We start from the raw sequence: 26,168 nt of genomic DNA on the forward strand, positions 1-26,168 counted from the left end.
GAACTGTTCCAACAAATATCCTAAATGATGTGCCGTATTGGTTTATTAAGATAATGATTGTGTAAACCATACTATGAAATGTCCGTCATCTTTTGCAGCTAATTAATTGTATTATTGTGTCTTCATTGTCTTTTTCTAGTTATGCATCATGAGTGCCTGCTTGGTTGACTTCTTATTGATTTGATGTTCAGGTATTTAACAGCTTTCTTTTTTAAATAAATATCACATGGAATGAAAAAATGTAAATCTATTTGATGTTTTGCAGAACTGAGTGCCTCGGATGACAGTTCTCTGTCTGATGCAGCCATCTTGGATGATGGTAAGTTAGCATGGGTGTTATTGTACAGTAATATTTCCTCTTAAAAATAGCTATACAGAGCAAAGAATAAAAGCTTCCCAGTGTAGAATGGGAGTGTGGATGGGTTGTGACAGACAGTGGTCCTTACAATGGTTATATTTAACAGTGTTGTTTTGTAGTGCATGCATTGATAAGAAGCAGTTAGATACAGAGGTGCCCAAGGCATGTTTTGGTTCATCTTGTAATACTGCAAAGGTCATTGTCAAATGCTTTTTTTGAGATGTAAATTCAAATCATGAGCTCTAGGCTCATGCAGTAAACTTAAGACATTTAGGATTTTCATTAACTGGTTCTCATGCAACAGCACAAGCATTGACCCCAAACTGCCTCCTCTTCTAATGGACGTTTCCTTGATGCTTACAGGAGAAGACAACTGATACAGAGCATGTCCGCATGTTACTGAATTTGATACTGACACAGAGCATGTTTGCATGTTACTGAATTTGATACTGATACAGAGCATGTCTGCATGTTACTGAATTTGATACTGATGCAGAGCATGTCTGCATGTTACTGAATTTGATACTGACGCAGAGCATGTCTGCATGTTACTGAATTTGATACTGACGCAGAGCATGTCTGCATGTTACTGAACCTTGATAGTTCACTAGGTATCAGAAAAGTGGAAATTGTATCAAATGGAAACTTACAGGAGGAATTTTTACAGTGTTTTTCTGTGCAACAGAAATGTATCATATGCATCGCAAGTGTGAGTTTTACAAACAAGGCATATGGGTATTTCTTTAGATTATGTGGAAGGGAGATTAGTGTGCAAAAGAGGAAAAACTGTAGCTGATTTATACTACTTATATTTGTTAACTCTCAAATGCAAAACATCAGGAGATACCTGATACTTTCTGTACAAAGAAACTGCGGATACTAACTTTATTCTAAACATACTTTTATTTAGCCATTTCAACAACTCTAGCATCTTTGTCAAAACTCTTTAAAGCAGAGTAATCATATGCTGCAATCAGCCACATGCCAGTATGTTCTCAGAATCACTAAAGCTTTATATCTCAGCAGCATGTTGTGACACTACTGAGTTAAACACATTTCACATGTATATAGGAGTTTGCGTGGTTAGGGGTCGCCACAGCGGAACTCCACTCCGTTAATGATTGGCAGTAGATTTTCACAAACGCCAAGGTGCCAGCTCGACGTTCAACCTTCAACGAAGGCACGCCCATTTATGCATGTCTTTTGAATGCCCACCCAACCGCAGGGAGGACATGCAGACGCCACACAGAATGCACTCCCCGCACTCCGGCCGAGAATCGAACGGGAGAGCCTCTTGCTGTGAGGCAACAATGCTACCACTGCACCACCGCGTTAGCTTGTGTTTTGTATATATTATTTTCGCAATGAAGTCGGAATGGATCTTTAATATTACCCTATCAGCATTCAATCTTATTCGGTTCTGAATTTTGCTATGTACTTGTATATGATATTGCTGACTTAAAGGCCTTTATGTATTTTCTGCTCTTTGAGCTCTGATCATGGCTGAACACAGTCAGTAGACCAGTCCACTTACTGAACAATAAGTAAATAGAAATAAATAAGGCTCAGAAATGCATGTCAGATGGCTAGGCAATGAAGCTTAACTAAGTGCTCCAAAGGAATGCCTGTGAAATGAAGACTGGACCATGGTTTGACTGGTTACTTTTCTCCCCTGCTTATTTTTTCCTTTTAACATTCCCCCTTATATATGTCCAGGAAATGCAGGTAAATATAATGAGTTATAAATCCTCAAACTTAGCATTTCAAAAAGCAGCAGCTTTTAGTATTCAAAGAGCATTTTTACATTTTTTTTCCAGGCTTCAATTCTTATTGGTCGTAAAGGGTTTTGTTTAGCCAGGCTAGAAGTCACCTAGTTGTAATTCCAATATTCACATTAGATATATTCACACAGCTTATCTCCCTGTATTAGAACTCTGTTGAGAAAGGTCCCCATCAGTTCTGACTTTGTCTTCTTGAACAAAATAGAATCCTTTTATGGTGATTAGGAAAGGTCTTTCATATGACCTGTTGGTTCTGAACACCTAGAAACACCAGCATTTCCCACAGCAATATTTTGTGTTTTCTTGATATGCCCATGCTGAAAGTTGTCAGACCACTCATTTTAGTGCTGGTAATACCAACACAGCAGCTAATTAATACCAAGACTACATACTTGCTCTTAAAGTGAAGTAAACAAAAGGTCTCCTCAGGAATTCTATCAAGTACTGCTACTTAAAATATAGCTACATAATGCTACCCTGCATTTTTCTTTAAATCAAGGCATTGTCTATTCAACACATTGACAAAAGGGTTTTGTCGTACTGTGCCACTGTTGATTTGTGACCCCAACCCTAAGGGTGTGTCAGTCAAGAGGGTGGCTATTATATACCAAGGACAGCAGTGGTCAAATGCCCCCAAAGGAAACATGGAAATACATTAAAATTTCAGGACCATCATCAATAATCCACAGTAGAGTTGTTGGCTGTTATGCATCCTGGCTGCAATTGTAACATGCAGAGTTAGATTCTGACTTACAGAATTTCCAGAATATTCTCTGATTCTTGTCAGTATACCATATAGTACTATGGGTGTGCTCCCCATCATTCTGTTATGGAAAGCAGACCTTTAACAGCCCCCCTTCCCCAGTCTGAGTGAAACGGCACTTAGTAGATCACTCTCATTTTGCTAACCAGCCCTCCCAATACAGGTAGGGTAAAGTAGGGTGTAATTTTGGGTTGGACAGATTGGAAAACTAATGGGACTGTAGAATGTAAGCATAACAGATGGTCATATGGAGAGGGCAAAAGTAAGACCTCTCTGCTGTGGCAGTGATGACAGTGTTGGTGGATTTGGTTAATAGCAAACAGTTGACACCACCCTTGTTCCAATAAAGAGAGCATAACAATGCTTAATTTTGAAAATAAACTCTTGTTTTTAAAACTAGATAGATAATAGGTACCATGTGGGGCGGCCACGGTGGTGCAGCATTTAGCGTTGTTGCCTCACAGCAAAAGGTTCTCCGGTTCGATCCTCGGCTGGGGTGCCTTCTGTGCGGAGTCTGCAGGTCCTCCCTGTGGTCGTGTGGGTTTCCTCCAGGTGCTCTGGTTTCCTCCCACATCCCAAAGACATGCTGTAGGTGGATTGGACACTCTAAATTAGCCCTAGGTGTGAGTGCATGCATGTGTGTGCCTTTCATGGAAGGTTGGGTGCTGGGCTGGCAACTCGACACCGTAAAACTTCTCTGCCAATCGTGAGTGGACAGGTGATCCGCTGTGGCGATCCCTAACAGGGAAAAGCCGAAAGAAGAATAGAGAGTAGGTATTATGTAAGCTGCAGCAGAAGGACGTCCGAGTAGCTGGAACAGCACATAATGATACTGAATAGCCATCAGTGATAAAAAGTGAACACACAGAGAGAATTAAGTGTCCAGTTCTCTGAGGTGTGCAACCTAGAAATGTTTTATGTTGCAAGTAAAAGCTAAAACTGTATAAGTAAGGAAGTGTAATACTGCAGAAAACACTAGGATGTGGCATAAATAAAGTCCGCTGTTCTTCATATGAATCAGTGTTGTACTAGTACTGACTACTGGAATGTTTGCAGCATTTGCTTGGACCTTGAGTGACTGGCCTTCACAGCCCTACACCCCAGACTGTTGATCTATCAGTGGATCTCCATAGCTGAAGGGTTCATGCCATTTTTACAGAACCTGCAGCTAGCATCAGACCTGCCATCAGATAGTGAGAAATAAGACTGTCAAGATTTCTTCTCCCTTAAGATGTGACAAAGACGCTGAAGATACTCTGTTGCCTGTGTCTCCCCCAGAGGAAATTTCATTTGGAGATATTCTTTGTTAATGAAAGAGCACTTGACATCAGATGTGACAAAGACGCTGAAGATACTCTGTTGCCTGTGTCTCCCCTAGAGGAAATTTCATTTGGAGATATTCTTTGTTAATGAAAGAGCACTTGACATCAGATGCCAGAGAGTTATCTGATACCCAGAAGCACTAATTTGACTGTCTGGATTTGGATGCCTGCAAAACTGTGGCTATTCTTCCAGTTCTAAGAGCCTTCCTGGCCAACTGTGAGGATTGAGACTTTGACCCTCCAGTCAAGAAGAACCTAATAGATTACACAAGGTTAAAGAGTATCCTTAAGTTTTTATACAAAAATCTTTTTGCTTGTCTGCTGTGGTGCTTTCTGGATCCATAAAAGGGATCAGAATAGGTTTCATCTCCCACAATTCCTCCCATTGACCAGGAGAGCAGAATTTTTGACCACTTTGGGAACAAGGTATATATGACTGCTACCCTGGCTTTCAGAACTATCAGCTGTCAGACACGCACATGAATAAGTGTGTAGTCAAGCTGCTGAAATAGATGAAAGAGAAGCTAGGGAAGGTGCCTGATACAAACCTGAACACAGAACATTTGGAATTTACCCAGACAGTAAGTCAGGGGGTTTTACCCCTGTATTGAATGTATTATATTGTACAAGCGGTGTGCAATGCAGCAGCTGTGGGATCAGTTGTCAGGAGACCTGCTGGCTGAGACTAGAACCTCTGCCAGAAAATGTCAAGGCACAGTTTTTTGATGCCCCACTGAGCAAGAACCTGCCCTTTGGGACCCCTACTGTTTAAAATACTCAAAAGTGCATAAGAAAGGAGGAGGATTCCTCAGCAAAACAGCTTTCTTGCTCCCATATACCTAATTATAGCTAAATTGTCCCAACAAGACTCAGTCCTACTTCTGCAGGTAAGAGTAAAAAGCTAAAAAAAGCTAAAAGGAAAAAAGAGGCCAACGGAGAAAGACGTGGCATAGAAAAAAAAGTGGAAACCTTGGGTCACAGCCTACAAAGGGAACATCTATGACTACTAAGAGCTTCTGTCACCCAGCCAACCCTATCCAATTCCTTCCCAACAACCCCTTGGATAAGATGAACTTTGACCTATTGCATAGGAAACTGGAAATACATCTTAAAGGAGACAAAGGTCCTACAAGTAATCTTTGAGGAGTACAAGCTTCATTTTCAGAAAAAGACTAAAGATGTAAGGTTTCCAACTGTGTGGAGAGACTGACTACATTTTAAATTTCCACTCACATGGTAGCTTTTACAGCAAGGTTTGGAAAAGCCCATGTCAATGCAGCACCAAAACAAAGATTTTGCTCAAGGTTCTTCCTATTGCCCAGAAAAAGGGGGGGGGGGACTTGTAAACCTGTCTTGGACCTGTCAGGGTTGAATACCTGTCTCAAAGTCCCAAAATTCAAAATTATAACTTTACAATCCCTCTTACTGCTCAAGTTGCCTCAAGCTGTGATGGTCACTTTTGACCTCAGAGTTACCTACTTGCATATTCCAGTACACAGGGGCCACCCATGCTTCCTAAGACTTGAGGTAGAAACTTCCAGTGTTAGTTTGCTTTCTTGCTGTTTTGTTTTTCTACTGCCGCCAGAGCATTTACAAAGTGCCTGACTCCAGCAGTTACCTTTTCAAAACCAAGGGCATTCACATTTAGCCATTTCTAGATGAATTTCAAACTTGGCCATAGTTTCGGGAGAAGCTGGAAAAAGGGTCTGCATTTCTTCATGAACTGTTTTCCAAGATTTTTTTTTCATAGCATAATACTTCTCAAACATGTTCCAAAAGGCTTCTGTCACTGCCAAGGTGTATTTAAAGGCACTATGATACATAGCTTCCACTGTTTTAGTGGTATCCCTGACTGCATTTGAGAATGCTCCACTGGTATCTCAGAAATGCCTGGAATCAGCATTTTCAGTCCCTGACTGAGATGATTCCCTTGTTATCTTGCATCAAACAGGAGTTGGAGTGGTGGCCCAAACAAGTTGGACAAAAACAAGTGGTGCCTTTCATCCAGACTGTAACTGCGGATGCCTCAAACCTGGCTTTGGGGAGCCTACACAAAGGACCTCAAGGTCAAAGTAGAAAGAAATAATTTTAAACTGAAAAGGCAATAAAAGAAATGAAAGTCCTGATTCTAGCTCTCAAGACCTTTAAGCCCATTTTGGGAAAGGTGTTTTGTAAGTGGAAATAGACAAGATGTCTATGATTGTGGTACATAAACAACCAAGATGGGACATCACATTTAAATTCCATGGCAGTCCAACTATGCAGATCATCACTGGATCCTCACAACTGGATGTTGGCCAAAGACGTCTTCCATCTGATTGTTTATAGGTGGGGTATGGTAGACAGAGGTTTGTTTCTCCAAACAACAAGCAGTTAAGTTCCACTCAGGAGCATCACACAAAGAAACCTGTTGGTAGATGCCTTCTCCTTTATATGGCCACATCATTTTTTTAATCTAGTCTGTCAAATCCCCCTCTTCTTCTCAGTGATCTAGAAAGTAAGGGAGGAGGGGGCAGAGGTGCTGCTAATAGCATTAACTGTCTCTCTTTACACAGATGTTCAGGGTAAAACCTCTCACACCACCTACATAGCTGAGAGCCCTCATACAAGTGAAAGGGGCCCTCATGCAAACCAACCTGAAAATCCTATGGAACAGATTTTATTTATGTACAGTGGCATAAAGAATCTGATCCCTCTTTCAGCCTCAAATTCCATGATTCTTCAGTACCTATATGAGATATTCAGTCCAGGTCTGCCTATGCATCGGTGAAGGTACATCTGTCAGCCATTTTAGCCTGCATACCTATGAGCCACCTCCTCAGCATTCCTGCAGCTGATCAAATATTTCCTTAAAGGAATCTTCCATTTGAGACTACAATGAAAGTTAATTACTCTTCCATGGGACCAGAAATTTGTCCTGGAAAAGTTTACACATGTCCCTTTTAAACCATCTGCTTTTACTTCCATGAAATTCCTGTCTTGGAAAACCGCCCCTCTGTTTGCCATTAATTCAGTTAGAAGAATATCATAACTACATGTGTTAATGTTCAAAGAGCCATTTTTAGTGTTCTGTAAAGACAGGGTCAGGCTAAGGACCAGACTTTCCTTTATGCCAAAGTTGGTACAATTTTCCCTTTGTATGGCTATACAATTGCTTGTCTTTTTCTTAACCCACAAAGTACGGGTGAATGAATTCTGTTCTTCTTGTTTATTCAGAAGCAACAGAGATACTATTTAGGCAAAAAACATCAGGATTTCACATCAACTTTGTCCTTTGCAGCCAAGAAAGATGGAAAAACAGCTTATAAACAATTTTTAAGTGGCCGCCTCTTTGCGTTGCCTTTTGCTTTTACTCATCTGGGGAAAACCTAGAAGGGCCTGTGATATTCCACAGCATTGGAGAGACAGGAAATACAAGTGACCTTCCTTAAGGGAGTGAGTGGACAGGCCATGGAGATTCTCACCTGGTACTTTGTTCTTACCTTTTTCACAAAACTACATTGCTTCAGGTCAAAGAATCGTTTTGCTGCAGGCATTCTACAGGGATGTTGGGGGTGTGAAAGATTTATGGAATTCAAGAAGTGTGTTAAAGCTTTGAGACCAAAACTATGTGGAGCTCTGGCAACCCTGTGTGGTGGAGATTCTGCTGTTTGGCTCTAAATGATGTTATATGTGCTGTGAACTACAAGACGGTGACACGGTTTTAAGTGGCAGTGATTTTTTTTTTTTTTCACATACAACTTTTCTGGTATTTTTGTACTGGAAGACTGAGATTATTTGGTACATTTTTAATAGACCATCAGATTTTTTAATGTAGGCACCCCTTTCATCTAGAGTGAAGTGTTTTACACAAATTATCATGTCTTAATACCTGCATGCATGTACTACGAGTGTACAAAGTATGTAATTTATCAAAGTATTGACATGATGTTCTTTGTGTTTCTCTGTTGCAGTCCTCACTTGTGGGTTTTCCCTGCTGCGTAGCCCTCGGCTGGCCTGAATACCAGAGTAAAGGATTTCCCTCCTGTGTCGGCTGTTCAGAAACTGTGGCTGACATCAGGTCATCAGAGCTATAAAGGGTGACAGCCGACACCATTACATCAGTCTTTCTTACCATGGAGCCTGAAGCCGAAGCAGTTTTGCAAGTGCATCGGTCAGTCGTTGCCAGAGTGAGGAAAACCATCTAAAGCCAAGTACCCCATTGGGGAACATTTTTTCTTGTTTTTAACCAATGTCAGAAAAGTCAATAATTGTCTCAGTTGTAGAAAGCAGATCCCCACACCGAGACTTCCATTCTCTCTGCATCACTTGTTTAGGCCCAGATCACGACTTCCCCGGTTGTCAGTTCTGTGCCCTGTTTATTGATAGAACTATAAGAAGAAGAGCTGAGATTGTAGCTAGGCATTTTAGTGACTCTTTTCCTCAATGTGATATGGCGTCAGTCTCTCAACCAGCTAATGACTTACTTAGAAAGAAGAAAAACAAGGATAAAGTTAGGCCCTCTGACGACTCGGGTCAAAAGTCTGGTATTTTTCAACTAAGTGCTACAGCTGAATTCAGTGAGGTGCATTCACAGCCCCTGACGCCAGCCAAGGAAAAGTCGCAGGCCTCTACCGAGACCTGTTCGGAGTCTGGTATGCCACCAGATCCACCTTTCCCTGCTGGTATGTCACCTCATTCTCACATGGTCAGGTCCAAAGTCGCTTTGCAAGCACCGGCTTCTGCTGAGACACCTCCGACTACCGAAATCAGGCTTAGACCGACAACAATGCCGCCGGTTAAACTCACTTTGTAGAAGACTACCGACCCATCCAGGACCAAGCCTAAGACTACCCATAAAAAGGTCCCTCCCCAAGGACCCAGCCACCGACCTACACCTAGCCAGCCTGCCCCTTAGTTTCAGCAACTGCTTAGAATGGTAGAAGACTTGATGACTCTTATTAGGGGAAGCTAGCCCCACTCTCCCACCCCAGCCAAAAGAGAAAGGAACACCTCCCCTGAGGTCCTCACTGACCAGGAATCAGAAGAGTCTGTCCTTGAGGAGTCAGACATGGAAGATCAGCCCTTTGCAGCATTTGAGGACTCTGATCCTGATGACCCCATTCCATCTGCCTCCCCCCGAGGAGAGAACACTGTCAGTGGGAGGCCCAGGATTACACTCAGTCTAAGAAGAGACTGAGAGAGTTCCTTGACCTGCCCCAGCATAAACCTCTAGCCATTCCACCTTTCCTGGATGTAGTGGAGGAAGTTTTCCTAGAATCTGCCCTTTCACTAGATTCTCTCCCCACAGCACCCAGGAAACCTGACAGATAGTACAGGGTGCAAGACACCTACAAATATATTTTCAAAAACCCTACTGAAGACCCTGAAGTCATTATTCAAGGCCCTAAGGAAGCTAGGGCAAGCTCTTCTAAAAATCCCATCCCAGCTGACCGAGAAAGCAGTGCTTTGGAAAGAATGGGAAAAAAGGTGTACACTTCAGCCACTTTAGTTGTAATCGTCTTAAGTTGTCAATTCCATGTACTGAAATTCCAGAAGAATGTCCTCGAACTGTTTAAATGAAAGTTGTCTTCCATTCCTGACAGTAGTACTACCAGATAATTTGCAGACCTCATACAGTCTAGCTCTCAGATAACCAAACACTCCTTACATTGTGGTTTTGATGCCTTAGAAGCTTCTACCAGGGCTGCAGTCACAGGTTCTGTAATCAGAAGGCATGCCTGGTTAAGGGAGCAACCTTTGCCTGATCAGGTAAAATCCAAGCTGCTAGATGCCCCCTTAGATAAAGACCAGTTGTTTGTCCCTAAAGTGGAAGAGGTCATTAAGAAAATGGAGGACAAAGCCAAGTCCATGCAAACTGTCAAGGACTTCTTACAAGGGCAACCTCCTAGGTTCAGCAGAAACTTCCCCACTAAACACTGGTCCTTTCCCTCTCAGACAAAACCAGTCCAGAGAAAGGGACGCAGAGACAGAATCCTAGACATCAATCCCATAGCCAACAAAGACCCAGGCAGTGGTCCACTGCTGCTCCTAGGAAAGGGAGTTCTAAACCAACGCCCTTCTCCAAGGACTCTCAATGACTCTCTCCCCTCCCCTTTGCCCCTCATGTCACCAAGCAGGCTAGAAGGAAACAAACTGTAAAATTCACAAAACAACTAAAACTGAATAAAAGACCAATGGCAAATCTAATCTCCATAAATAGTTTATGTGAGTGCTTTCGCACACAGAAAATGCATGAACTTCTTCAGACAAATGTAAAAACACACAGATACAAGTTTAAATAAGCCAACAATCAGAACATCATAAAATACAGCTGGTCATTTAAAGCCACATACTTTCCTAATAACTAATACTACCTATTAAATAAAACTAAAACTATAAACTGTCACATTCAAAAATAAGAAAAACTTATTACATACATTTTTTTCAAAATCTTTCTAAAGATTTAAGCTTCAAAATAAATTTCAATGAACATTGGTCTTTAAACCAGGGTAAACAAATGTGTTGTTATACAACTGCCAAGATAATTCTCTCTCCTCAAGTCTGAGTGACCAGGGACACCCCCTAATGTTGGTACTAACTTGCTCAATAACAGAAAAAAGAAAAGAATGACAATTATTTTCTAAAACATGCTTAGCAAGAGCATTATTGAGGTTCCCTCTATTTATATTATATTGGTGTTCATATAGCCTCTGTTTAAGGTGTCTCCCCATTTTACCAATATAAAAACACGGGCAGACCTGACATTTGGTGAGATAAACTACTCCAGAATTATCACAATTAAATTTTCCATAGATATTAAAAGTGCAGTTATGGAGTTGGACCTTACTCAAAACATTGATGTATTTACAAATATTACACCTGCCACACTTAGACATGCCTCTTTTATTATTGAGGACACAACTGCCCTTCCTCTCAAGTGTGTTCTTTAAGTTATTACCACATTTAAAGACCACTTTCGGAGCCTTAGGAACTCTCAGCCTGAGTAGGGGGTCATCAGTGAAAACCACCCAATTTTTTGTGTAAAATGTCTCTTTTTAGCATCCAAGAAAAAAGGGGTGCTAAAAAGATTTGGGGGTTCCACTAGATAAATTATGCAATTCAACCACTTCAGCCCCATCAAGTGGATCACTTGTGGTAAAATTACTATTGAAAATAGGTTTAAACCACCCTGAATCTCTCTTCGTAGTCACTTCATTAATAAGTTGTTCTAATAGGGAAGGGGGGGGGGGAATAAGCCTTAGCCAAAAACATAGTCTTAAGGAGATTACATTCCGGCAGAAAGCTGTGAAAATACAAAAAAGTATTTGAGTATGTAGGTTTCCTGAATATTTTAGTCACATACCTACAATTTACCCTATCCTTGGTCAATAGGATATCCAAATAAGAGAAGGCATCAGTGCTAAATTCAAATGTGAATTTAAGAAAAGAAGTTAAACCAGATAAAAAACTAACAAATTCCGAAGCCACAGTATCATCCCCCTTAAGGATGACAAAAATGTCATCCAAATACCAGGTATAGCAGAAAATATTCTCTTTGAAAAAATCACTATTAAATAGGAATTAATTTTCCCAATAGGCCATAACACTATTGGCAGAACTACCGCCACACGGGGAACCCATGGCAATACCGTTCTTTTGCAAATAAAAATCCCCATCAAACAAAATAAAATTATTTGACAGAATTTGACAGAATGTTGCCCAGCGGATATTCAATAAGATTAATTTCATCGTCGGGAACATCTTTTTTGTACAGGAATTCCCTGGTTCAGCTAATACCCAAATCCTGAGGGATAACTGTGTACAGATCCTGGACGTCAATTGTCAGAAAATTATATTCACTATCAAATTCCAGTCTATTAATAGTATCCAAAAAGTCCCAAGAATAGCAGCAGGGCTTCCCCAAGTAAATGTTTGTTTCGTTTGGAATCCACAACCTTAGCACATTCATAAGTTATACAATTCCTACCGCCAACAATGGAGCGAAGGGGTGGATTAGTCAAATCCTTATGGATCTTGCAGGGCCCAAATATTACTGGAATAACTGGGGCTGTAATATTCAAGTAATTAAACATGTCTAAATCAATCATGGTATCAATAAATAAATAATTTAAAAGTGATCTAATATGGCGGTAAGCAGTATTAGCCTGATTAGAGACTTTTTCGTAAGCCACAGTACTCAAGATACTTACCGTTCTCCTCTGATAATTCCCCTCATTCATAAGAATTAAGCCGCCACCCTTATCATGTTTAAGCACTCTAACTTTCTGCGTTTTTAACAACATTAAAGCATTCATTTCATCTTTAGAAGTATTAGATTTGAATTTTCATCTCAGAGTACCATTGAATAAATTTCTAATGTCAAGCTCACACAAACGTTCAAAAAATAGTATTGTGCTATTCAGAGGTGGATTAAAAACACTAGAAATTCTACAGTTGCTATTAAGGCTACTGTGGTTCCTAAGTTCAAGTTATGGGTGAAAGTCTTAAGGTCCAATATTGTTTGAGCCAAATCACCACGTTTAGTTGGAACAAATGACAAGTCCCTTGAAAGTAAATTGACCAAATCGGCAGGGACCACAAAATCAAGAAAAGTTGTAAATTTTAAAGTCTCTAGCATAATTAGTAACTATCCGAGGGTAAATGTGTGTAAATAAGACATCATCAAGTCCATGGGACAATCCACCATCACATTGTTATCTCTGACGTCTGTTGGATTTCCTCTGTTGTCGTTGATTGGTAGGGTTCCCACACGATTGTGGATGGTTCCCCTATCTGCCAGTGTGAAAATCCCGGTTATTGGATTGGCCATTACCCCCTTGCTGGTTCCTGATGCATTCACTATGTCTAGGAGGAGTAGACACATCCTCATGAATATGTATGTAGTTGTTGGAGTTCATTATAGTAGAATTATCATAAACCCACCCAGTGGTGTTATTAGACAAGTCCGGTTTTCCGAATCCTGAATCAACATGATTAGGGGTGGAGGGCAGTGAGGGATATGCCATGCCATTACTGTAATTACTGTAATCCCTCCTATCCCTTTCAAGTTTATTTTTTATATTCCTCAATTTAACCAGAGTGTTTTCTTATACTTTTGTAAATGCGAATATAATCATATTTATAGCGAAAAAAAATCACCCACAGCCCTGGGTGTCAAAAAGTTGTAGTAGTTCAAGATGAAAAGGCACTGTTACAGAAAAAGTTAAAAATGTTCCAGGTATGTGCGTAAAATGTAAATTTTTATACAAACAGAATTCTTTTTTGCTACAATAAATTCTGTTGGATTATTTGGTGTTGTCGTTTGTATTCCTAGATCTGAAGGATGCCTACCTACATACATCTGAAGGATGCCTACCTACATATTCCTATTAGACAGTCCTGCAGGAGTTACCTAAGGTTCAGAGCAGGGTCCCAACACTTACAGATGTTCTTCGTGTTTCACTGTTGCAGTCTTCACATTTGGGTTATCTACTTGCAGGTAGCCCTCAGTCGGCCTGATTATCAAAGTCTTGGATCCTGCGTCGGTTGCTGTCTCATCTTCCATGACGTCAGGTAGTCAGGGGTGTAAAGCATGCAGCCAATGCCATTACATCAGTCTTTTTTGCCGTGTGGTGCCCGAAGCAGAAGCAGTTTGCAAGTGCTGGTCGGCCGACTCCTGAAATTTTCATTTTCGAGTTTCAGATCCAAAATCTTCAACTAAGCTAAGTACCCCATTGGAGATCCTTTTTCTTGCTCTAAATTGATGTCAGTAAAAGTTAACAGTTGTATTTCTTGTGGAAAGCAAATACCTCATAAAGGTTTTAATTTGTACTGCATTCCTTGCTTAGGCCCAGACCACGGCGTACCTCGCTGTCAGTTTTGTGCCTTATTCAAACCTCATACTATTCGTCGTCTGTTCATTTTCGCATCTAAATATTTTGGTACTCAGTTCAATTATCCAGAAATGGCTTCGGTAAGCCACCCGACGACCGACATTCTGAAAAAAAAGCAAAGATAAAGACAGAGACAGACAGCATAGGTCCAAAGCTGCTGACGACGCTTCTCCTAAGCTAGTTGCCAGGTCGCCGGTACTGAGTGAGGTGCTTTTGCAGCCCATGATACCCGCTACTTCAGATTCTCAGGCCTCTACTGAGACCCATTCGGAGTCCAGTATGCCATGAGATGCTTCTTTGACTGTGGAACCTGCGGATGTCTCTACCTTGGATGGGTCCGGAGCTGCTGTGCAGGCACCGGCTTCTGAGGGTGTATTCAGGTCTATGGAATTGCATTATTAAACCCACGCCTCCTTCTTCTCTTAGGTCTAAATCTCGTACCATGCCTAAAAAAATGATGCCCAGGCCACATGCTCAGGCCTCTATGCCTAAAAAAACAAATGATAAGAATGGCTGAAGATCTAATAACTCTAACCAGGGGTAGCCAACCCCCCCCCCCCTTTCTATGAGGCCTAGGACCGAAGTGGTTTATGAATCTTCTGACCAGGATTCTGTTTTTTCTGATTCTTCTGATGATCTGGATTTGCCCTTATCTACTTATGAGGATTCTGATGCAGAGGACTCCATTCCCTCTGCTTCCCCTCCAGGGGATTTTTCTTTTGGAAAAACCTTACATACTCTAAGGGAGCATTTCCACTGGGAAAGCCAGGATTTTTTTTATTCAAAAAAGAGGCTTAGGGATTTCTTACTCCTACCTCAGCATAGGCCTTTAGGTAACCCTCCTGTACTAGACATTGTTGATGATGCTTTTTCGGAATCTAGTTTGGCCCCTGATTCCTTCCCTCCTGCTCCCAGAAAACCAGACTGATACTACAGGGTCCCCGAGTCACACAAGTTCCTTTAAAAATCCTATTGTGGATCCAGAGACTATTTCGCAGAGGCCCAAGGGCATTAAGGCTTCTGCTAAAAATCATACCCCTTCTGATAGAGACTCCAGGGCGCTGGATAGATGAGGTAAGAAGGTTTGCACTTCTGCAACCTTGGCCATTAGGGTTTTAAACTGCCAGTTTCATATGTTAAAGTATCTGCAACATGTTATTGGATTGCTTAAACAGAAAATGATGTTGATTCCTGACTGTGTGGAAAATAAAGAATTACAGGATTTAATGCATTCTGCTGAACAAGTTGGAAAACATACTTTACAATGTGGTTTTGATTCATTAGAGGCCTCTTGCAGGGCCTGTTGTTACTGGGTCTGTGCTCAGAAGGCATGCTTGGCTTAAGGAGCAATCTTTTGCCTGTTCATGTCAAAGCTAAATTAATTGTTGGATGCTCCCTTGAATCAGGACCATCTGTTTGGCAACAAGGCTGAGGAAGTTCTTAAAAAGATGGAAGATAAAGCTAAATCTATGCAAAATGTTAAATATTTCTTACAAGCTCAGCCTCCTAGATTTAGTAGGCACTGGCCCTCTAAGAATTGGTCTTTTCCAGCCCCTTCCAGGCCTTCTCAAGCCAAACCAAGACACAGCAAAAACCCCAGGTTTCAGTCCCAGGGGAGACATAGGACTAAGCAGTGGGGGGCTTCCACTTCCAAATCTAGGAGTAATAAGACTCCCCCCCCCCCTATGGTAAACTGTCTCAATGACTTCATTTTAACATTTCCAAGCACTTATCAACTGACTGCCCCTTTGGGGGGAAAGATTGCTCTTCATGCAAAGAATTGGGAACTCATTACCCAGGACAAATGGGTTTTAAATAGTGTCCCAGGGATACAGATTTCACTTCCACACATTGCCAACACCAAGCGGGTGGCCGGACTTACCCCCAAGTCAGTGGGCAGAGGCCCAAAAACAAGTACTTTCTCTGTTAAGCATGGGGGCTATTCAACTGGTACCAGAAGTGGAAAAGGGACAAGGTTTCTACTCAAGACATTTCCTGGTACCCAGAAAAGACAATTCATGGTGTCCTATCCTGGACCTGTCTACTCTAAACACCTTTTTGGAGATTCCAAAATTCAAGATGCTGACTCTTCAGCAATTACTTTCTGTGCTAGGCAAAGATGCCTGGTTGGCAACACTAGATTTAAAAGAAGCATACCTGCACATCCCAATCAGGGAATCTTAACAGAATATACCTATGCTTCAAAGCAGGCCACTGCACTGCCCCTTGACTTATCTACTACGCCCAGGGTATTCACAAAGTGCCTAGTTCCAGTTATTGCATTTTGCAGGCAAAGAAATATTCAAATATACCCATACCTGGACGATTGTCTAATTCAGGCAGAAAGCCAGGACATACTTTTGAATCATCTGGCCTTTGTACAAAGGGTTTTAATTTGTCTGGGGTACACCATAAACAAAAAGAAATCTCACCTGGTACCCTGTCAATAAATTATATTGCTGGGAGCAAGCTTGAATACAACTTCCCAGATGGCCTACCTCACGCCAGAGAAACAAACTCATTTGACAACCTACTTCAAACAAGTGGCCACAAAAACCCTGCTATCTGCAAGACAAAAACTGCAAGCCTTGGGGTTCATGGCCACCTGCATTTTTCTAATTCCATATGCAAGACCGCGTATGAGGAAACTACAGTGGTATCTAAAAAGCCTATGGTGTCAACATTCTCAGGATCTAAAAGCAATGATTACCTTGCCTACGCCTAGAGTTCCTTTGGTGGGCAGAGGCCTGCCACCAAAACAAGGGACTACCTTTCACACCACCCTCTGCCACCCAAACCCTAACAACAGATGCATCAGACTATGCATGGGGGGCTCACCTGGCAGTGAAGTGCATTCACGGCAAATGGAACCCAAGTCAAATGCACCTGCATATCAATCAAAAAGAAATGTTATCTGTACAAAATTCTCTGACAGTCTTCAAGGACCACATTCTTCCAGGACAGCTAATGGTAAAGACGAATAGCACCACTGTTATGTGGTACATAAACAAGCAGGGGGGTACACATTCTTACCCCCTCTGCAGACTAGCCATGGCATTGTGGAACACAGCCTTGAGCTACCAAGTGCACCTACAAGCTCAATTCCTGCCAGGAAAGTTAAATACATTGGCAGACGGACTAAGCAGAAACCTCATGGAGCCACACGAGTGGGAACTGGAACCAAGGATTTTCAACATGTTGACAAGCAAATGGGGGAGCCTAGATATAGACCTGTTTGCCTCTCCCCAGAACTGCCAATTGGACACATTTTGCACAAGGCCTCCCCATAAACAAGCCTGGAAAGTGGATGCTCTGTCCTTCAGCTGGAAAAAACTATCAGTCTATGCCTTCCCCCCTCTGCCTCTGCTCTCCAAAGTACTACTAAAAATCAAACGGGACAAACCAAAGATGATTTTGATTTCTCCAGACTGGCCACGCCAACACTAGTACCTCCTCCTGCACAGTGTGTCACGGTTATACCCATGGCACCTGCCTCAGACTCCTTTCCTGTTGTCTCAGCAGGAGAACCAGATTCTGCACCCTCAGCTTCTAACACAGAACCTTGCAGCCTGGCTAATTACATAATTGCTCCTTTACCATCCCTCAGTAAACCTGTGATGGATATCATTTTAGAGGCAAGGAGGCCTAGCACTAGAATCCTATGCTGAAAAATAGAAAAGATTCTGTGCTTGGAACCAATCTCAAGGGATGAGCACAGCAGCGCCCAATTTACCTCAGATTTTACAATACTTAACTGAGATGCTTCACAAGGGCCTGTTTTTTTACTCCATTAAAATCCACACCTCAGCCTTTTCAGCTCATTATAACACAGAGCCCCCCCCCCCCCTCTTCTCTCATCCACTGCTCAAGCAGTTCCTTAGAGGGGCCAAAAATTTGAGACCACCCAGGAGAGCTGCAACCCCAGCCTGAGACCTTAACTTTGTTTTGGAGAAACTCACTCTACCTCCTTTCAAGCCAGCTGCTACTGCATACTTAAAATTTCTTTCTTGGAAAACAGCTTTCCTTTTAGCAATCACTTCAGCTAGAATGATATCTGAATTAAAGGCCATTATGGCAGTGGAGCCTTTCATCATCTTTCATGCGGACAGGGTGTCCCTCAGAACCAATCCATCCTTCATGCCCAAGGTGGTATCCAGTGTGGCTCTTAATCAGTCCATTTATTTGCCAACCTTCTTTCCCAATCCACAGAACAAAGGGTAACGGATACTGCATTATTTAGATGTGCACAGACAACTCAGATTCTACTTGGACAGGACTAAACCTCAAAGGAAATCTGAACAACTGCTGGTAGCATTTGCAGCAGGGGCAGAGGGGAAGGCTATTTTCAAAGCAAACCATTTCTAAATGGATATGCGATTGCATTCATTTCTGCTATAAGCACCATGGAAAACCTATCCCCCAGGGGATCAGACCTAACTCCACCAGGGCTGCATCTACCTCTATAGCCTTTCTCAGAGGCATCCCTACCAGGGACATCCTAGAAGCTGCTACCTGGAGTTCTGTACATACTCTCACCAAGCATTACCATTTGCCAATTTTCTCTAAATCCATAGCTGGCTTTGCCACTGCAATCTTGCAGGGCCTTATAGCTGGTCCTAATGCTATCTAAATTCCTCCTCCTAACCACAGCTTTGGGAATCTACCCAAATGTAGCCACCTGCCTCAGACCCCTGCCCTGCTGTCCCAGCAGGAGGACCAGATTCTGCACCCACAGCTTCAAACCCTGAACCTTGCAGCTTGGCTAATTAACTGATCTCTCTGTTACCTTCCCCTCAGTAAGCAAGTGATGGATGTCATTCTGGAGGCAAGGAGGCCTAGTACTAGAAAATCCTATGCTGAAAAATGAAAAAGATTCTGTTCCTGGAGCCAGACTCAGGGGATGGGCACAGCAGTGCCAGTTTATCTCATATTCTTCAATACTTAACTGAGATGCTTCACAAGGGCCTTTCCTTTTCCTCCATCAAAATTCATGCCACAGCCATTTCAGCACATTACAATACAGAGCCACCCCTCTTTTCTCTCATCCACTGCTGAAGCAATTCCTCATAGGAGCCAAAAACTTAAGACCACTCAGGAGAACCCCTACTCCAGCCTGGGACCTTAATTTTGTATTGGAAAAGCTCACTCTACCTCCCTTTGAGCCAGCTGCAAATGCAGAGTTGAAATTGCTTTCTTGGAAAACAGCCTTCCTTATAGCCATCACTTCAGCAAGACGGGTGTCTGAATTACAGGCTCTCATGGCAGTGGAGCCTTTCATCATCTTTCATGCGGACAGGGTGTCCCTCAGGACAAATCCCTCCTTTATGCCCAAGGTGGTATCCAGTGTGGTCCTTAATCAGTCCATTCATTTCCCAACCTTCTTTTCTAATCCACAGAACAAAGGGGAACGAATACTGCACTCCTTGGACATGCACAGACAACTTAGATTTTACCTAGACAGGACTAAGCCTCTCAGGAAATCTGAACAGCTACTGGTTGCATTTGCTGCAGGGACAGAGGGGAAGGCCATTTCAAAGCAAACCATTTCTAAGTGGATAGGCCATTGCATTCATTTCTGCTATAAGCACCATGGAAAACCTACCCCACAGGGGATAAGACCACATTCAACCAGGGCTGTATCTACCTCTACAGCCTTTCCCAGAGGTGTTCCTACTAGGGACAATCCTAGAAGCTGCTACCTGGAGTTCTGTACATACCTTCACCAAGCATTACCACTTACCATTTCCAGAGCTGGCTTTGCCACTGCAGTCTTGCAGGGCCTTATAGCTGGTTCTAATGCTATCTAATTACCTCCTCCCATCCTTAGCTTTGAGAATCTACCCAAATGTGATGACTGCAACAGTGAAACACGAAGAACATAGTACAGTTGTGTACATTTACCATAAATGTAGATGTTAGAGTGTATTCACTGATGTTCTTCATGTTTCACTGTTGCAGTCATCACTTTTTGGTTATCTGCTTGCAGTAGCCCTCAGTCAGCCTGATTAACAAAGTCTTGGGTCCTGCATCGGTTGCTGTCCCTTCTTCCATGACGTCAGGTCATCAGGAGTATAAAACATGCAGCCAATGCCATTACATCAGTCTTTCTTGCCGTGCAGTGCCCGAAGCAGAAGCAGTTTGCAAGTGCCTTTCGGCCGACTCCTGAAATTTTCATTTTCGAGTTTCAGAACCGAAGTGTCCAACTAAAGCCAAGTATCCCGTTGGGGAAACTTTTTCTTGCTCCTTACCGATGTCAGTAAAAGTTAATAATTGCATTACTTGTGGAAAGCAAATAACTCATAAAGATTTCATAAAGATTTTAATTCGTACTGTATTCCTTGCCTAGGCCTTGACCACAACGTACCTTGCTGTCGGTTTTGTGCTTTATTTAATCAACGCACTATCCGTCGTCGGTATATTTTCGTCTCTAAATATTTCAGTTCTCAGTTTAATTATCCAGAAATGTCATCGGTTAGCCATCTGACTACTGGGATTCTGAAAAAATACAAGGATAAAGACAGAGACTGGTCGCCGAGGTCCAAAACTGCCGACGACGCTTCACCTAAGCCAATTCGCCGGTACTCATTGAGTCGCTTTCGCAGCCCCCGATACCTACTACTTCTGATTCGCAGGCCTCTACTGAGACCCATTTGGAGTCTGGTATGCCGCGAGATGCTTCAACTGTGGAACCTATGGATGTCTCTACCTTGGATGGGTCCAGAGCCATTGTGCAGGCACCGGCTTCTGAGGGTGTATTCAGGCCTATGGACTTGCATATTAAACTGATGCTTCCTTCTTCTTTTAGGCCAAAATCTAGAACCATGACTAAAAAATTGATGCTCAGGCCTCTATGCCTAAAAAACAAATTATAAGAATGGCCCAAGATCTTATACCTCTATTTTTGTTTACTATGCTTAAAGCTTTTTGGTGTATTTGCTTTTTTGTTGGAGGTGTAACCTTGTATATAATTGCTTCCCATTGTGGGGTAACCTGACATCTGAGGCAAGAAAAACTGATGTAATGGCTTCGGCTGCATGCTTTATACCCCTGACTACCTGACGTCATGGAAGATGAGACAGCAGCCGATGCAGGCCTCAAGACTTTGATAATCAGGCCGACTGAGGGCTACCTGCAAGCAGATAACCCAAATGTGATGACTGCAACAGTGAATACACTCGAACATCTACATTTATGGTAAGTGTACACAACTGTACTGTCTCTACTCTGCCCTTTGGCTTATCCATTGCTCCCAGAGTCTTTACCAAGTGCCTGGTTCCAGTTATTGCATTTTGCAGACAGAAGGGCATACACATTTATCCCAGTCTCGACGACTGCCTCGGCATACACATTTATCCCAGTCTCGACGACTGCCTCATACAGGCAAAAACCAAGAAAAATTCCTGCAGGACCTCTCCTTTGTGCAGACCCTACTAACCTCTCTGGGATTCACCATCAACCTGGAGAAGTCCCATCTACAGCCCACATGAAGGATTACTTTCATGGACACACTTCTAGACACCTCAGCAAATGGCCTTCCTCCACCCACATAAGCAGGCCTTCCTACAATCTTACTTCACCCAGCTGGCACACAAAACCCACCTCACTGCCAGAAAAATCCTGCAAGCCCTGGGATACATGGCCTCCTGCATCCTGCTGGTACCCCTTGCCAGGCTACATATGAGAAAATTGCAATGGTACCTAAGGAATCTCTGATGCCAGCACTCCCAGTCACTGGAACACCAACTCCCCCTGATTCCTTGTCTGGGTAAGGAGTTCCTATGGTGGGCCAAGGCTTGCAACCTGAACAAGGGCCTTCCCTTTGTCCTTCAGCCACATGGCCAAACCATAACCACAGATGCCTCAGACATTGCCTGAGGGGCTCACAATGGAACACTGCAAACTCAGGCCTTTTGGGAACAGGAGGTTCAGGGTCTCCATATCAACCTGAAAGAAATGCTAGCATTACACAGAGCAATTCTAACCTTCCAAGAACATCGGTCACCAGGAGTCCTTTTAATCAAGACAAGACAACACAACTGTCATGTGGTACATCAACGAGCAAGGGGGCACCCATTCTTACCCCCTGTGTGGCTTAGCTATGAAAATCTGGCAGTCAGCCTCAAACCTGGGACTGCATCTGATAGCACAATACCTTCCAGGGAAACAAACCACCCTGGTAGACCAATTAAGCAGACAACTCCTGGATTCCCACGGATGGCAGTTGCACAGGGAGACCTTCCTAAAGATCAGTCAAATCTGGGGGAAACCAGACAAAGACCTTTTTGCAAGCTACCAGAACTGCCAGCTAACCAAATTTTGTTCAAGAGAGTTTCACCCAGTGTCTTGAAGGGTGGATGACCTCTCCTTCCATTGGGGAAGTCTGTTTGTGTACACTTTACCCCCACTACCTCTGACACAAATGGTGCTGCTCAAGATCAGAGAGGAAGGGCCAAGGCTATCCTAATTGCCCCAGACTGTTCAAGGCAGCACTGGTACCCATGCTTCTCAGTCTGAGCATGCACCTTCCATCCCCCTCCACCCCTCCACATACCTTCTCATACAGCAGAGAGGGAAGCTACTGCACCCAGGCCTGGCCACACTCAAGATGACTACATGGTTGATTCCTCAAAGGCAGATAACACCTCAGCCCTCAGCAAACAAGTGTTATACATTATTAAGGAGGCCCATAGACCCAGTACCAGAAAATCTTATTCAGCAAAATGGAAAAGGTTCACCTGCTGGTGCAGCAGCAGAGGCACATACAGTACTAATTTCTCCTTACCACTGGTTCAGGACTACCTGGCAGAGCTTCTAGAAAAGAGGTCGTCTTACTCTTCTATCAAGACTCATGCTTCAGCTGTCTCAGCCTATGTCCAGGCAGAGCAGCCCTTGTTCTCTCAACACCTCTTAAAACAGTTCCTCAGAGGTGTGCCTCACATCAGAGCACCTGGAAGGCCACCTGTGCCAGCTTGGGATCTGAACTTTGTCCTGGAAAAGTTGACTCTACCCCCTTTTGAACCAGCATCCTCAGCGTCAAGTATCTCTCTTGGAAAACTGCTTTCTTGCTAGCCATTGCTTCTGCCAGGAGGGTATCTGAGCTCCAGGCCCTAATGGCCACTGAGCCCTTCATCATTTTCCATGCAGACAGGGCCTCTCTGAGAATCAACCCCTCCTTTTATGCCTAAGGTGGTCTCTGAGGTAACCCTCTACCAGACCATTCACCTACCTACTTTCTTCTCAAAACCTAGCAATAAAGGAGAAAGAATTCTGCATACCCAGGACATACACAAACAGCTGAAATTTTACCTTGACAGGACCAAATCAGTCAGAAAAACTGACCAGCTCCTGGTTTCTTTTGCCACTAGGGCAGAGAGGAAACCCATTACAAAGCGGACCATTTCCAATTGGATCTCTCATTGCATACATTTCTGCTATGCCTTCCATGGAAGGAGTCCTCCCAAATGCATCATGTCTCACTCCACTAGAGCAGCCTCTACTTCCACAGCCTTCATGAGAGGAGTTCCTACCAAGGATATCCTGGAGGCTGCTACATGGACATCTATCCACACTTTCAGTAGGCACTACCAGCTGGCTACATTCTCCAAAACCAGGGCAGAATTTGCATGTGCAATCCTGCAGGGCATGCTAGCATCCCCATAACCTATATAACATGCCTCCACCCACTTTCTCAGCTTTGGGAATCTTCCCAGAAGTGATGACTGCAACAGTGAAATACAAAGAACATAGTACAGTTGTGTACACTTACCATAAATGTAGATGTTCGAGTGTATTCACTGTTGCAGTCCTGTTTCCCTCCCACCTTCCCCCGTATTTCTATATCCTCTTAGGGGCTCCTGACTGTTGGGGGGGGGGCAAGAAAAACTGATGTAATGGCGTCTGTCACCCTTTAATGCCCTGACGACCTGATGTCAGCTACAGTCTCTGAACAGCTGACACAGGAGGGAAATCCTTTACTCTGGTATTCAGGCCGGCTGAGGGCTACCCAGCAGGGATAACCCACAAGTGATGACTGCAACAGTGAATATACTCAAACATCTACATTTATGGTAAGTGTACGCAACTGTACATTGTTTCCCAGTTGAAGTACTTTCATATTTTAAAAACTCAAGCTGGTTCTACTGTAAAATCTGTTTTTCTAACAAAAGGTATTGTGTCACCTTGGACTACTAGTAATTTTTGTCAGCAAACATGCACTTTTCTGTTTTGTATTCTATACTGATATGTAGATGTTCGTGTTTTACTGTTGCAGTCATTACATTTGGGTTATCCCTGCCAGGGCAGCCCTCGGCTGGCCTGAATACCAGAGACTTAGTATTTCTGCGTCGGTTCCTGTCGCTTGAGGACTGACGTCAGGTCGTCAGTAGTAGAAAATAAGGCAGCCAACGCCATTACCTCAGTCTTTCTTGCCATGGAGCTCAAAGTAGAAGCAGTTTGCATGAGTGCCAGTCGGCCACTACCTGAGTTTTCGTCTACCAAATTGAAGTTGACGTCTTCTAAAGCTAAGTACCCCGTGGGGATCCTTTTTTCTTGCACAACCGATGTCAGAAAAAGTTAATAATTGTCTCGCCTGTGGAAAGCAAATACCACATGGAGACTTCCACTCTTACTGAGTCACTTGTTTAGGCCCAGACCATGACATCCCTCGTTGTCGCTTCTGTGCTTTGTTCAATGCCAGAACTATCCATTGTCGGGCCCTTATTGTAGCCAGATATTTTCGGTTACAGTCCTCGAATTCCGATATGACTTTGGTAAGCCATCTGACAGTGGATCTTCCAAAAAAACATAAAGATAAAGACAGAGACAGACTACACAGGTTCAAACCCCTACCGACGTTGCTTCCATTAAGCTAGTCATCAGTTCTCCAGTACAGAGTGAGGCGCTTTTGCAGCCCCTGATGCCCACTTCTGTTGATTCGCAGGCCGCTACCGAGACCCTTCCGGAGTCCAGTATGCCGCAAAACTCTTCTTTGACTAAGGATCCTGCAGTCATCTCTACCTTGGATGGGTCTAGAGCTGCTGAGCAGGCACCAGCTTCCAAAGAAGTCCTTTGCACAACCGAATCTCAACACAACCCGACGTCTTATTTCGCTACTACCGTTCTTTCTAAAACTACAGCGTTTCTTAGGCCCAGGGTACGACCCACACCCAAGAAACCGACAACCCACTCTCAGGCGCCTGCTACCTTGCCTAAGTCTCAAATGCTTAAAATGGCAGAAGACCTTATCATGCTGATCAGGGGAAGCCAAGGTACCCCCTCCAAAAGGAAAAGAGATCGGTCCCCTGTAGTTTTGTCTGAACAAGAGTCAGATGAATCTGATGCATCTGAATATGAAGACATGCAACCCCTCTCCACTTATGAGGATTCTGATGCAGAAGATTCCATTCCTTCAGCCTCTCCCCCAGAGGATTTTTCTTTTGGGGAAACCGTGCATACTTTAAAGGAGTATTTCCAATGGGAGCATCAGGACTACTCTCAGTCTAAAAAGAGACTCCGGGAATTCCTAGCTCTTCCACAACACAGACCCCTGGCCATCCCCCAGTCCTGGATGTTGTGGAGGATGTTTTCCTCAAATCCAGCTTGATTCCTGATGCCCTTCCTCCTGCTCCCAGAAAACCAGATAGGTACTATAGAGTCCCTGACTCTCACAAATATCTTTTTAAAAATCCTACAGCTGACCCTGAGGTCATTTCTCAAGGGCCAAAAGGGAATAAAGGAACCTCTGCTAAGAATCCCACCCCCTCAGACAGGGATTCCCGAGCATTGGACAGATGGGGTAAAAAAGTATACACCTCAGCTACTCTTGCTGTCAGGGCACTAAATTGTCAGTTCCATATGCTGAAATTTCAGCAACATACCTTGGAACTCCTTAAACAAAAAATGTCTTCCTTTCCTGCTTGGGCAGAATCTAAAGATTTACAAGAGTTAATGCATTCTGCAAGTCAAGTAACTAAATACACATTGCACTGTGGTTTTGATGCCCTAGAAGCTTCTTGCAGGGCAGCAGTCACCAGATCTGTCATTAGAAGACATGCATGGCTTAAGGAACAG

The 26,168-nt window shown here is 43.2% G+C and overlaps 1 protein-coding gene across 3 annotated transcripts in view; it reads left to right on the forward strand.

The window, feature by feature from the left end:
• Nucleotides 1-26,168, forward strand: part of INAVA (innate immunity activator) — a 301,511-nt gene that overhangs the window by 180,481 nt on the left and 94,862 nt on the right. For all 3 annotated transcript variants that reach the window (XM_044076668.1, XM_044076665.1, XM_044076666.1), the window contains exon 6: nt 266-319. In XM_044076668.1, the coding sequence (XP_043932603.1) occupies nt 266-319 (54 nt within the window). The remainder of the gene's footprint in view (nt 1-265; nt 320-26,168) is intronic.

Source organism: Protopterus annectens, chromosome 7.part0, assembly GCF_019279795.1.
Source record: "Protopterus annectens isolate FY-2018-M chromosome 7.part0, PAN1.0, whole genome shotgun sequence".
In the NCBI taxonomy this organism is placed as follows: domain Eukaryota; kingdom Metazoa; phylum Chordata; order Ceratodontiformes; family Protopteridae; genus Protopterus; species Protopterus annectens.